The 14,016-nt window shown below is 40.0% G+C and overlaps 1 protein-coding gene across 2 annotated transcripts in view; it reads right to left on the reverse strand.

The window, feature by feature from the left end:
• Positions 1–14,016, reverse strand: part of PPP1R9A (protein phosphatase 1 regulatory subunit 9A) — a 147,707-nt gene that overhangs the window by 57,477 nt on the left and 76,214 nt on the right. For both annotated transcript variants that reach the window (XM_075143722.1, XM_075143721.1), the window contains exons 3-5: positions 8,315–8,447; positions 7,692–7,812; positions 2,763–2,867 (exon numbers count right to left, since the gene is read on the reverse strand). In XM_075143722.1, coding sequence (XP_074999823.1) covers positions 2,763–2,867; positions 7,692–7,812; positions 8,315–8,447 — 359 coding nt within the window. The remainder of the gene's footprint in view (positions 1–2,762; positions 2,868–7,691; positions 7,813–8,314; positions 8,448–14,016) is intronic.

Here is a 14,016-nt window from a genome sequence, read left to right on the forward strand (position 1 = left end):
ACAGGAATGGTGCACTCAAAGGTCAGTAGCACTGCTCCCTGCACTGCCAACAGGCAGGAGATGGCGGCTGGGGGCAAGCGAGGGATTTTGCCCCAGAAGATCCTCTTATGTTGTGCCTAAGGTTCCGGAGCAGTTCAGGTGCAGAGGTGAGCACAGTCTGCCAAAGAGGGTGGAGACGAGGGGTTTCTCCATCCCAGCTCTAACACAGGTGTAAGTGGGAAAGAGGATCTGCCAGAAAACAATTTTCTCTCCATAAAACAAGCACCAGGCAGGGCTCTTTTGTCATACAGCAAAAGAAAAACAGTCAGCAAGATAAAAATATGTCATTCTCTTTCATATTTAAATTCATCAATATTAGCTCTCGCTTACTTCACAAGCAAACGTTTAAACCTACAATGAAGCCAAAACGTCAAGCATCCTGAAATCTCTATCTCCAAAAACAGCTTTCTGGAACCATTTCTGATTTTGAGTAGCTAAAACCAATACAGTTCATCAATGCCAGCAGAGTCTCAGACAACTCAACTGTCCAGGACCTGACCAGAAGCCAGTTAGAAGTCTGCGCCACACAATGCTTAGCCATCTCGTCAAGTCTTGCTCCCAGCCTACCACAGAACAGGAAAAAAATTATGCATTTGTCAGCTGGCCTGCGTAAAGCAGAAGAGTAGTCTTTCTGAGATTTTCTTCCATGAAGTTTTAAATGAAACAAAAACAGGGGGAGTTGCACCAAATTCTACCCATTCCTTTCCTCTAACTAGACATATACATTAGTAAGACGCTGCTAACCACACAGTATGCCAGTGTGCATATACATTCTTATATATGTTATATTTAATAATATTTTAATATTATTTTATATTATAATTCATATTATAATGTATTTTAAATCTTACTTTAATTTAATATTATTTTATAAGTTTTTAAAATCTAGCTGTGACACTAATGCACTGGGTCATTTTTCCCATGAAAGCTCAATATCTTAAGCTTACTTACAAGGAAAAACGTAGAAGCTCGCACATCTCTCCTTGATAAATGAGACCTGTCAGAAGCCAATGATCCCAGTGCACAGCATACATACTAGACTTGACAATATGAGCTCAACAACAATGAAGAAATACTTTTTACAGTCCACTATTTTATGACAAAAGGGTCTAGATTGCAACCAGTCTGATTGCAATGTACTTCCCGAGAGAAGATTCTGGGAGCATTCTGTGTGAAAATCATTTTATGTTTCTTCCTTCCTCCAAACCCATTATTTTTCCATGGAAGCAAGTATTCTATTCTGTAACTTATGCAATAATCATTACATGAACTAAGCCAATTCTAAATGTATATAATACATATGTTTTATGTGAGCGCTTTCTTTTTTCTTTTTTTTTTTTTTTTTTTTTGAGCTAAAACATCAAAGACAAAATATACATAGCATTTGTTTCGTGTACTGAAACACAGGAAGACATTATTTGTCATAAGGATTTTATGTTTGAAGGTCCCAGCTCTGCAGAAAACCTAATAAAGTATATACTCATTTCTATAGTTAACTCAGTAGGAACACTCACAGCACGTGTGAGTCTTTGCAGAAATAATACTGATGTAACTAAAACTGTAAATGTTACACAAAAACATATTCACCTGTGATTACACTACAGTTTCTAATAACTTTTTTCCTAAATAACCTCTTTCAAATAAAAGCTTTATCAACCACCCCCAAGATTCTTTGCGGAATCCACATCCCAACATTATACCTTAATGTCGTGCCAGAACAGCTATGGAATTATAGCAGAAATGTGCATGCCAGCATATAGCACCGCCATCTAAGGGGACTGCATATATTATAACCACCAGTAGTTTAGTCCTAGTTCAAAAGAAGTCAGCCCTGAACTCATTAATTAAAGAATTCAGCTGTATTCCCTAGAGAGGATTTTGAGAGAACCAAAGGGTGACTACAGAATGACTGTGGCTTTGCAATACGCCAAAGATATTTTTGGACTTATTTTGTAGAGTTAAATCTTTACTGGAATTAATAAGCTATTAAACAGAAAAGGTTTTTAAATGGCAAAACAGTTCATTTCTAGGGAAACACTGTTCTTATTAATTTACAAATATTTTACAGCCTTGTATTTACATTAGTTCGGAATTTTACTTGCAGGATATGTTACATTTTCTAGCCTATTCATTATTTTATAGATTTTTACAGGGATGCCTTTCAATGAACCACAGCATAGGAACACAGAGAAACCCAGAGATGGTGCAGGGACTCAGGTACCTCAATGAATTAATACTGGGATGTTCCTCTCCTCAATTCAATAGCTGTTAACACTACTGCATCCAATATTCTCTTCTCTATGCTGACGTGGCATCTGCAAGCACCAGGGTGCTCACTATCTTACTCCCCCAACCCTGGGGCAGTAACGTGCCCAGTCTCCCCAGTGGAAGAGCAGGAAGAAATCAGTGGCAGCAGTTTCCATCTGACCAACACCCATGACCTTTGTCGTTCCAACTAATACAAACAGTTTGAGGTCCATGGAGATCTAGACTAGTCAAGAGTCATCTTCTATGTGCAATTTCAGTTTGTTTCGTATTTTAAAAATCTAAGCCAAAACAAAAATCTGTAATACCATAGCTCATCCCTGTCTTGGGATAAAAGCAGAGACGGTACAAAGAGGCCAAAAAACTCTGATTCCACTTGGGCATACTGACACTGCTGTAAAAGAAGCCAGGTAATCTTAAGTATTCAAGCCCAATTTTTTTTCTTCTAAAATACTCACCTGACTTTCCCTTTGGTGTTTCTAAGAACAGTTGCAGCAAAATTTTGTGTAACACCAACCAGACTGATGCCATCAACTTCCACAATTTGGTCATTCACTTGGATCCTTTCAGGGGAAAAACACAAATATATAAATAATTGTGTGAATTCTTGGTGAATTTTCAGCAAAACTTAGCATACAGAGATCTTTTTAGTTTGATTTTAAACAACGACTTTAAACAAAAACTCAGTCATAAAATGATTGAGGTAAATATGAAAAATCCATCATTCCTTGCACACAGACATCTCATAAATCCAGCTTCAAAGTTACCATTACAATTAATAGCATCAGTCATTCAGTCGCTTTCCTTGTATATAAATACAGCAACACAAACTCTTGAATTTGTCATATGACTTAAATTAAACAAGATACTTGAACAGTTCTTATGTCATTCTTTCCTAAGCCAACTTTGAAAAACATAAGACATAGCTCTGGTATTTCACGCTAATGGAAAAAAAATGTGATATTTAACTAAAACAACCTGCTCATTTGTGGAGAAAAGAGCTTGTGCATCAGACTTAATTGTGACCTAGTCTCTTAAAATATTTCATCTAACTTGCTCCAAAAAGATGAATTCCCAGTGTAAGTGTGATCTTGCCGCACACAATAAGAAGACTGTTTTAATGAGGACTCTCTGAAACCAAACACCTATTTACAGTCAATACACTGTTTGATGCAGGAAAAGTTAGGCAGAATAAAAAACATGCTGCTTTTATCTGAAGAAAGCACTGCTACGAAATCCCTGGAGCAGGCATTGGACTCATCTGGATTACAAATGCTTGGAAGAGGGCTGCTATACTAAAACGTCCTCTAGAAATGCACGAAGTCCTATAGTTTCAAAAATTAAAAAAAAAAAAAAAAACACAACACAATTCAGAAAGGAAGCAGTTTTCAAGCACTTACATGGATGCTACTGATCCAAGCAATACAGTTTACAAAGGAACGAAGAAACAGTTATGAAAATACCTAAATTAAGCTATTTAATATCTTAGGATATCATCGTGATAAGACTTCTTTCCAAAGAACAACAGAGGCTTCAAAAGAAGCGTTTTGACTTGGAGCACTAATTTCTCTGTCAAGTCTGAGGCAATGCTTTGCAGTTCTACAGGTGTTCAAGCAGTATCTTCAGTTCGTTGGACTCCACTGATGAGTAAGAAATACAAGATATATTCTTTGGCAGCCTCACACCACAGAATGTCACTGTGTTCTCCCTTCTGTATATAAGAAACCTTGAAAAAATTATCTTTGTGACAGCCTATAAACTCCTATCTTGAAAATCATATCAGGCATTTTAATCTCAGAATTTTATTTCAATTTTCACTGAAGCATTTAATAAATAAACCAATCACATTAATATTTATTGTATTTTGATACTGTAAAAATTATTTTTTTTTTTTTACTTTAGCAAACATGAGGTGTAGTCAGATGGCCGCAGGAGTTCCAAGGAAAGAAGTTTAAGAAGTTGGTGCCCACTGAGTGGGAAGCGGTCACCCTCTTGGCTGAAAACTAAATGGTGGAAGAACAGATCCCTTTCTGACGGCAGTTTAGCTACAACACTTTAGATACTTCACTACGCAGTGGACTAGCAGTGTCCATACAGATACATAGTTATAGTATTTCAGGTGATGAAACGTCATGTTAGAGAACTGTTGCCTGCAACTTCGTAAGTGGCTCTATCTTGATCTACTGCAATTCAGTCTGATTCCATTTGTCCTTCAGGCATATTTCATATCTCCTTCTTTCTTGTTTGTACAGCTCCCAACTTCATTTCCAACTCTTATTTTTATGGCCATTGTTCTCCAAACCTCCTCTCTTTCTATACATACATACGTTTTAATTATAAACATGCATACATATCAAACAACATACAATTAACATAATTTTTATTAAAATTATATAATTACATGTAATTAAAAAAGAAGTTTCCTGTCTGTTGCCATATATGTTCTATAATGCCCAGACTAAAACACTCTCACAGCCATATTCTCCTGGCCGCCTTCCTCCTCCTCGGACATCCCCCCTCCAGCCTCACTCCCAGCACAGCTCTGTACCTGTAGCCTAACCCTAACTCCCCTGACAAGCCACCTCAGCCACCATCTACATCAAAATATTCTCACAGCTATGTTCTCTGGGCAGCCTGCCCTTTAGGGCCCCCTCCATTAGGAGCTCTAGGCTTTCTCTGTTTCTCAAATCTAATTTAAAACACGAACGACAAATTAGGCTCAGGCTGGCAAAGCCTGAATTACAGATGTTTAACTGCTTTTATCATTAATGAAATTGGTAATTCTTCTGACAATTATTTTCTAATGGTCATGACTTAAATCTTTGCCTATGTGAAGCAGCACTTCAATGAAGTAGCAACTACAGAAGTGAACCAACTGAAGTTAACAAATTACTTCCCTAATTACTGCTCTATATGATGAACTGAAAAATTTAACCTGTGCAGAGACGTTTAGAGTATTTTTTCAAGTTAAGAACCGTGTAATGTTTCAAAACTGTTGTTCTCGATGTTATCAAAATACTTTAAAATGTGAATGACTCATCACCACAATAATTTGAAAGAAGCAGCTATGAATTCATCCAGGAAAAGATTTTATTTTTCATATTCAGTCTAGTGATTGATTTTGTATTTTACACACTATTAATAATCTCTCTTATTACTTATCAACATGCTTGCCTCTCGAAGGACCATCTTTGGTTAAATACGGCTACACAAAGCCTTTTGATATGACAACGGAACACTACCTGTTTGTTTGCGTCAACATGAATCAAGCCAGCAGTGCTCAGTCACTGAGAAACCCCTTTGTACAGATTTTGGGTTTCCATGGGAGGCAAGTACTTTATCTCACGATTTGATGGCTCTTTCAATAAAACATGGGAGTTATCCTACAGATATTGTAATGTTTTAAATTGTAGTTTCATAAGAGCCTGCTTGAAGATTGCTATGCCGATATTCAGAATATCTGATACACCTGCTGAAATATAGTTTTATTTTCTGTTAGGAGACTTTGTTTTGCTATCAGTGTTAATAATTAACTAGGCTTTTCACAAAGATGAAGTTAACAGGACCCTTTACAGTTGATGCACTTTATTACAGAACTGGCTGCTCCTGACCGAGTGGATTACATACCCCTTTCCCAAGTGAATGATCAGTCAGGCTCTCAAAGAGAAAATCAGAGGGCTATTTCTCAGCTGACTGAACATTCAGCCAATTGAAAACCAACACAAATATTAGAATGGTCAAAGAAAGATACTATTTTTTCTCAGCTGACAAGCTCCTTTCAGATGCCATCTAGGGAAATGAAAGAAGAGACTTGTGATTGAACATTAACTTCTATAGCTCGCTCAAACATGTGAATAATGAGAGGAACAGAAAATACAGATCACTATAGAGCAGTACTGAGTGACTCTGATTTTCAACCAGAGAATTTCACACAGAATGCCAGTCTTGAGCTTAATGCCTTCTGGCTGAGCTGAAGCATACCTTTGAGGAAAACGTTCACTTAAATTTAAAGTAATGGTTGAAGTCAGGACATCTTGAGGTGTCAGCTTCTTCACTTCCCTTCATAATTATTAAGCCTATCATAAATCAGTACTTGGCCTTCAACCTGATATCTTATTGCCAAGATCTCTAAAGATACCTGCAAGTTCAATCTGGAAGACGGTATACTTTAGTAGTTTCAGAGCAATGTTATTAAACTTTGCAATCCCCTGCCATGTAGAGCCTTCTGATTTAATCTGTGGGGGGTTTCCACAGCAGAACCACCTTTTTGCCTGGCTGAAAAGTTATAGGCGTTCATCAATAAGGAACATGTTACTGCAATACATTTTTTAGAAGACAGTATCAACTTTTTAGAGTTTATTCTTACTCTATTTACCTGTGTTTGTGTTTGCTATTATTTATAACTAATATAACAAATCACTAATGGTTAAAAATAGAAGTAGAGAATGCATATAAGTAGACTTAATTGCTGATGTATCAGGTAAGTAATATTTTATTTGCATGCATATTTACAAAGGGTAGGCACTGGCACAAACTATATGGGTTGGAAGATGTTTAAGAATACTTTTCATTATTAAATGATTACATAGTGAAGTCTTTTTCTAACTTTTAATGAGAAACATCGGTCTGACTGTGGCAGGTATTGTGTAATACAAAGATAATGATAGGAAATATTGTATGTTCAAAAGGAATTCTTTAACCTGCACATACCAAGTAAGCAATTCTAGAAGCAACCAGGTTTTATATGAGCGTTGTATAAGACTACAAACACCAATTCATTTCTTTAGTGGGCAAGATTTATGGTACAGCTTCCCATTCCAACTGATTAACGTACTTTCAGTGCTGTAGGGGTGAAAACTGAACTCTGGAGCAGACGACTATGCATAGTAAGAAATACAAAGTAAGAGCTTGTGTTAGTAAACTTGAATGGAGGTGTATTTAGTAAGAGTTTAAGCATTGAAATACACTAATTACTTTCTTATTCAAATGTTGAGCAGAATTCTTTTTCAGAAGTCCTGATTGTTTAAAGCTGGTTTGAAGCCAAAAGAACACGTGGGAGCTCAACACCTTTAAAATCTAAACTACCTTCAAAAGTGATACACAATTTGTAATCTCCAGCTTTACTCACACCAAAGTATATGGGTTTTCAGGTAGTCACAAACACATATCTTTGGCAAATCTGTTCTCCTTAAACAGTTTAAACACAGTACACCAAACTGGTGTCTTCTCATAACCACATCAGGTATTTGGACCTTACCAAGGAAGTCTCCAAATTTTACAGCTTTGAGTTATCATAACATACATGAAGCAAACAACTCTTTCCTATGAAAATCATAATTCATAGTAACTATTGCTGGGAAAATTTCCAAATACTGAGTCTAGTTTACCTGCCATCTCTTTCTGCTGCCCCACCTTCTGTTACTGTTTTGACAAATATTCCCAGTTTCTCAAGGCCTGCATCTGCTCCGACTCCCATTCCAATAATGCTTATGCCAAGTCCATCTTCATCTGTGAAAAAGCAAAGTGAAAGCAGAAACTTATTACATTTTTATATAGTTATTTGGTAGATAAACATATATGCTTTGGTTCCTCTTGGTATTCCATGTCAGCAACATTAATATAATTTTGCTTCCGTTTAAAAACTTTGTAATTGTACCATTTTAATTACACACAAAAAACATCACCTTCACCCTTATGAGATATCACCTTCACCCTTATGAGGAGCTCAGAACAACAATCAAGATTTTTACTCTTCCAGTGGAGAATGAAAACATTGCATCAAACACTGCTTAAAATCATATGTTAATGGAGAGACACAAAACAATTCCCTTAGGGAAATAAAGAACTGCCTGTCTTTGAACTGCTTCTTTAATTCCTTATCAAACAATACTTGAAATCCAGAAAGCCAAGGTGACTACAACAGATTCATAGGCTCTGTAGGCATGTGTAGACTTCCTCAGACTTGTAGATCAGTGTCACAGGAACTGGAACTGGCACACAGACTCCATACCTTTTTCTAGTTCAACTGGGAAGAGCTCCAGCTTTTCCACACGCTTCTCGAGTTCGTATTCAGCTGATGCAGCCACTGGATCAACTTCATCATTTCTCCTGTCATAGTCTTCATTGGAATATGTATTGAAAACCTGTGGAAAAAGACCAAAAATCACTCAACCACCTGCTCCAAAAAAACTTCCAACTTCAGGTTTTAAAATTTGTGCTTTTTCATTCAAGTAAAGCACAAGTATGGTTGCAAAAGTCAATTGAGTATAAATGATTGATTTTTATTGTTTGTGATTATAAATGCAGAAAGTGATCTTGAATGACTAAGTTGGCCTGTACATGTCAATATTTAAAATACTTAATTCAACTCATTAAGAATGCACGCTTAGTAAAGATTCACAGACAGGAAAAAGCAAAATACATTGAAATGATGATCTGCATAGAGTCTGTGTTTCAGTCTTTTCTCCTAATGAAGTTCCAGTTTGCATTCATCTAACCAAAGCTAGACCTGAAGATTACTAATCTACATTTACACCGCCTATGGATACCATTAGAGATTTCGCTCTACATTATGTATTAACTTACTAGGAGAGCAATATACACAGCCATGGGTATTTTTCAGACTAACCAGGTTTTATTTCAGCTCTAAAGCAGTAATTTAACATTGACTGCATTAACCTGTTTATATTATTTATGGTACTTTCTATCATACTTTCAACATGAACGTGACCTTCAATCAGAGATTATTCAGACCTTCAGGAACTTCAAACAGCCAGGAAAAGCATATTTTCATATTTTAGAGGTCAGAGTTTGCCCGCCTAATTCACTTAACTGTCCACATTTGGCAGTAATGAAAGAATATGCATTATTAGTAGTAATAATTTTACTGAACATTAGTCCCACGTATATATGCACGCAGCATGGGCAGCAAACAGGAGGAGCTGGAAGCCATTGTGCAGCGGGGTAGCTATGACTTAGTCGCCATCACGGAAACATGGGATGAGTCTCACAGTTGGAGTGCTGCAATGGACGGCTATAAGCTCTTCAGAAGGGACAGGTGAGAAAGGAGAGGCGGTGGGGTAGCCCTGTATGTTAGGGAGTGCTTTGACTGTCTAGAGCTCAATGATAGTGATGATGAGGTCGAGTGCTTGTGGGTAAGGATGAGGGGGAAGGCCAACAAGGCAGATATCCTGCTGGGAGTCTGTTACAGACCACCTAACCAGGACGAGGAGGCAGACGAAATATTCTACCAGAGGCTGGCAGAAGTCTCACAGTCGCTAGCCCTTGTTCTCGTGGGGGACTTCAACTTTTCGGATGTCTGCTGGAAATACCACATGGCAGAGAGGAAACAGTCGAGGAGGTTCCTGGAGTGTGTGGAAGATAACTTCCTGATGCAGCTGGTAAGCGAGCCTACCAGGGGAGATGCCTCGCTTGACCTGCTGTTCACAAACAGAGAAGGACTGGTGGGAGATGTGGTGGTCAGAGGCCGGCTTGGGCTTAGTGACCATGAAATGATAGAATTCTCGATTCTTGGTGAAGTAAGGAGGGGGGCCAGCAAAACCGCTACCATGGACTTCCGGAGGGCGGACTTTGGCCTGCTGAGGACACTGGTCGAGAGAGTCCCTTGGGAGACAGTCCTGAAGGGCAAAGGGGTCCAGGAAGGCTGGACGTTCTTCAAGAAGGAAGTCTTAAAGGTGCAGGAGCGGGCTGTCCCCATGTGCCCTAAGAAGAACGGGCGGGGAAGGCGACCGGCCTGGCTGAACGGGAAGCTCTGGCTGGGACTCAGGAAAAAACAGGAGGGTTTATCACTTGTGGAAGAAGGGGCAGGCAACTCAAGAAGAGTACAGGGATCTCGTTAGGTCATGCAGAGAGGAAATTAGAAAGGCAAAAGCCCAGCTAGAACTCAACCTGGCCACTGTCATGAGAGACAACAAAAAATGTTTTTACAAGTGTATTAATGACAAAAAGAGAGCCAAGGAGAATCTCCATCCTTTATTGGATGCGGGGGGGAACGTTGCCACTGAGGACGAGGATAAGGCTGAGGTACTTAACGCCTTCTTTGCCTCAGTCTTTAATAGTCAGAGCGGTTATCCTCAGGGTACTCAGCCCCCTGAGCTGGAAGACAGAGACGACGAGCAGGATAAACCCCCATAATCCAAGAAGAAGAAGTTAATGACCTGCTACGCCACCTGGACGCTCACAAGTCTATGGGGCCGGATGGGATCCACCCAAGGGTACTGAGGGAGCTGGCGGAGGAGCTTGCCGAGCCGCTCTCCATCATTTACCAGCAGTGCTGGTTAACTGAGGAGGTCCCGGACGACTGGAGGCTTGCCAATGTGACACCCATCTAAAGAAGGGCCGGAAGGAGGATCCGGGGAACTACAGGCTGGTCAGCCTGACCTCAGTGCCGGGGAAGATTATGGAGCGGTTCGTTTTGAGGGTGCTCACAAGCCATGTCCAGGACAACCAGGGGATCAGGCCCAGCCAGCACGGGTTCATGGAAGGCAGGTCCTGCTTGACCAACCTGATCTCCTTCTATGACCAGGTGACCCACCTAGTGGATGGGGGAAAGGCTGTGGATGTGGTCTACCTGGACTTCAGTAAAGCCTTTGACACTGTCTCCCACAGCATTCTCCTACAGAAGCTGGCGGCTCACGGCCTAGACAGGTACACTCGTCGCTGGGTAAAAAACTGGCTGGATGGCCGAGCCCAGAGAGTTGTGGTCAACGGAGTTAAATCCAGTTGGCGGCCGGTCACAAGCGGTGTTCCCCAGGGCTCAGGTTTGGGGCCGGTCCTGTTCAATATCTTTATCAACGATCTGGATGAGGGCATCGAGTGCCCCCTCAGTAAGTTTGCAGACGACATCAAGTTGGGCGGGAGTGTTGATCTGCTCGAGGGTAGGAAGGCTCTGCAGAGGGACCTGGACAGGCTGGATCGATGGGTTGAGGCCAACTGTATGAGGTTTAACATGGCCATTGAGGTGCTGGAGTGTGTCCAGAGACGGGCAACGAAGCTGGTGAAGGGCCTGGAGCACAAGTCTTATGAGGAGCAGCTGAGGGAACTGGGACTGTTCAGCCTGGAGAAGAGGAGGCTGAGAGGAGACCTCATCGCGCTCTACAACTACCTGAAAGGAGGTTGTAGCGAGGTGGGTGTTGGTCTCTTCTCCCAAGTAACTAGCGATAGGACGAGAGGAAATGGCCTCAAGGGAGGTTTAGATTGTACATTAGGAAAAATTTCTTTACTGAAGGAGTGTTCAGGCCTTGGAACAGGCTGCCCAGGGAAGTGGTTGAGTCACCACCCCTAGAGGTATTTAAAAGACATGTAGATGAGGCGCTTAGGGACATGGTTTAGTGGGCATGGTGGTGTTGGGTTGACGGTTGGACTCGATGATCTTAGGTCTTTTCCAACCTCAATGATTCTATGATTCTATCACGTTCATTTCTTCAAATAAAGGAAAAACAACTTCTCATATCTCCTCTTCCTCTTTTACAGACACCCTACAGAAGATACAATTATGTAGCCATGTTTTTCTATATCACTGTTTCTCTTTCAACATAAAACACTGCACCATGCTATGTAGCTACACATATATTCACGTCTCAAGAAGCCTGCTTTCTTACAGCCTTGCTTGGAGGCTCCTTAACGACTGCCCCTGGAGCAAGCATGCCCAGTGCAGTGCCAGGAGCTAGGCTCATTTCCATCTGAGGTTTCACCTGCCCAAAAAGCTGTTAGTGCAGACTAATTTCTTTTAAATAGTAAATATATTAAAACTGCAATACCAAAATGCTATTCAATACTATTGTAAGTATAGTAACTGTGTTATGGCTACCGCAAAGCTACTGCAAAAAACCTCCCAGCTTTATATAAAGTAGTGGTTGAAACAGAAAAGCCGTAAATCACTCTATGGAAATTTTAACTCCTGTATTTTACATCAATGTGAAACACTTAATAAATTGCCTCTTCCAAGAAGACTGAGATGATAAGCGTTTTACAAGAATCCACAAACCTATCTCACATCGATTTTTAGTGATATTGATGCAAGAAAAAGGCTGTTTTAACTAAATCATGTTCCTAAGAAGCCTTCATAAATATATCCAAAAGCTGAGTATAATAAGTCACATACTAAAAGCTGTCCAATGCTGCTGAACATTTTATGCTGCTTTAGTATGTATAAGTTTGGAGAAAAGACACTGATGTAGAAATAAGCATAAGAAAATATAACAATTTACTTGGTCTAAAACAACCTGCAAAATCTATGTGCAAGTTCTGGCCACGCAACACACAAATGGGGAAACCATGCAAACAGCCAACTCCTTCAAAATATAAGTGATCACCTTCAACTCCTTCCTTAAGCTTCTGTTTGTGGGTATTTTTTAAAGGCCTTGAACGATGTACTAATTTCTGCTCCTGCTGTTAACCCCATTGGGTATTTGAACTCCCAGTTAAAATGGAAAACAAAATGGAGAGTGTCCATACCTCCTTAACAGCTTGACAGAGGAGGTCTGAATACTCTTTTTTTACTCCCTGTCTTTCACAGACCTCTTTTACACAAGAGAAAGCCTTCTCCATGTTACGTACCCTGCTGCTTCTCTGTAGGTCTGAACACTTGAAGACAGCAAGAATCATGAACATGGTTTTCTATGTAGGCCATATCAAGCTAGAAAACAGCCCGTAGATCTAATGATGCTAGCCTGTATGCAGTGAAAAAGAAGCAGGTAGGGGACAGAAGGCCACCCTATTTACCTTTTGATTGTGAGATGTATGACACATGACAAACATCTCTACCCTGACACAAGGACAGATCAAACCAGTCAGAAGAGCCCACTCAACAGCAAAGAAAAGCCCTGCTGCAGGCTGGTGGGCAAGCTCCCTTGGCAGCTAACCTTCTCTCTGGTTTGTTGTCAAAGACGGCTACTCCCACTAAGGGCTCAAAACCCAACCTCATTCATGCTGACATCAACCAAAATAAGGATCAATCAGTGGAGCTAGACCCAATTAAAACATTAGTGAGCTAAGGTTTGACCACAAACCTTTAGGTCTGAAATGCAGCAGTTATCCAAGTAAGTACAGGTTAAAAACAACAGCTGTGAGTTTAGCTTGGATTGTCTCATTTATCAACATCACAAGAGAGACCTGTGTTTCAAATGTGGAACAGAGATGGATGTTATCAAAGAAAACGGAGATACAGTCACTAGCTGTTGAAGGATGGCGAGAGAGGCAGGTAAGTATTGCTTGCTGAAGACAAAGATTAGATGAGGGTGAGATATAGGGAAAAAATATGTCACAAAATGAGTATATTTATTTCTGGATTCCTTTTCATCATGTTAACTGGCCCCATTCTTTTCCTTTCGTTCAATGACTGGCATTAGTATATTGTGGCAGCAGCTTCAGATTTGTTGCAAAGTGACTGGATATGCTTCAGGATAATTTTCTTTCAAAGCATGAAACCATATATTGACTTCTTGTTTGGGATGATCCTTCTTGAACCAGATTAGACAGAAGAGACGGCTTCTTGGCTCTTGCTCATTGTTTTGGAATATTTAGATTTGCACACGAGAAGGGAACTGAAGATACTGTTGGTGGTGAACAGAGTTATCATTATGTCTCCAAATATATCATGCCACTCTTATCTAGTATCTTACCTAAACATTCAATCTGACATCGTAGGACCACTGATAGCATCAAGGTAAAATAGTGTATGTTTCCTACCTG

Source organism: Calonectris borealis, chromosome 2 (genome assembly GCF_964195595.1).
Source record: "Calonectris borealis chromosome 2, bCalBor7.hap1.2, whole genome shotgun sequence".
NCBI lineage: Eukaryota > Metazoa > Chordata > Aves > Procellariiformes > Procellariidae > Calonectris > Calonectris borealis.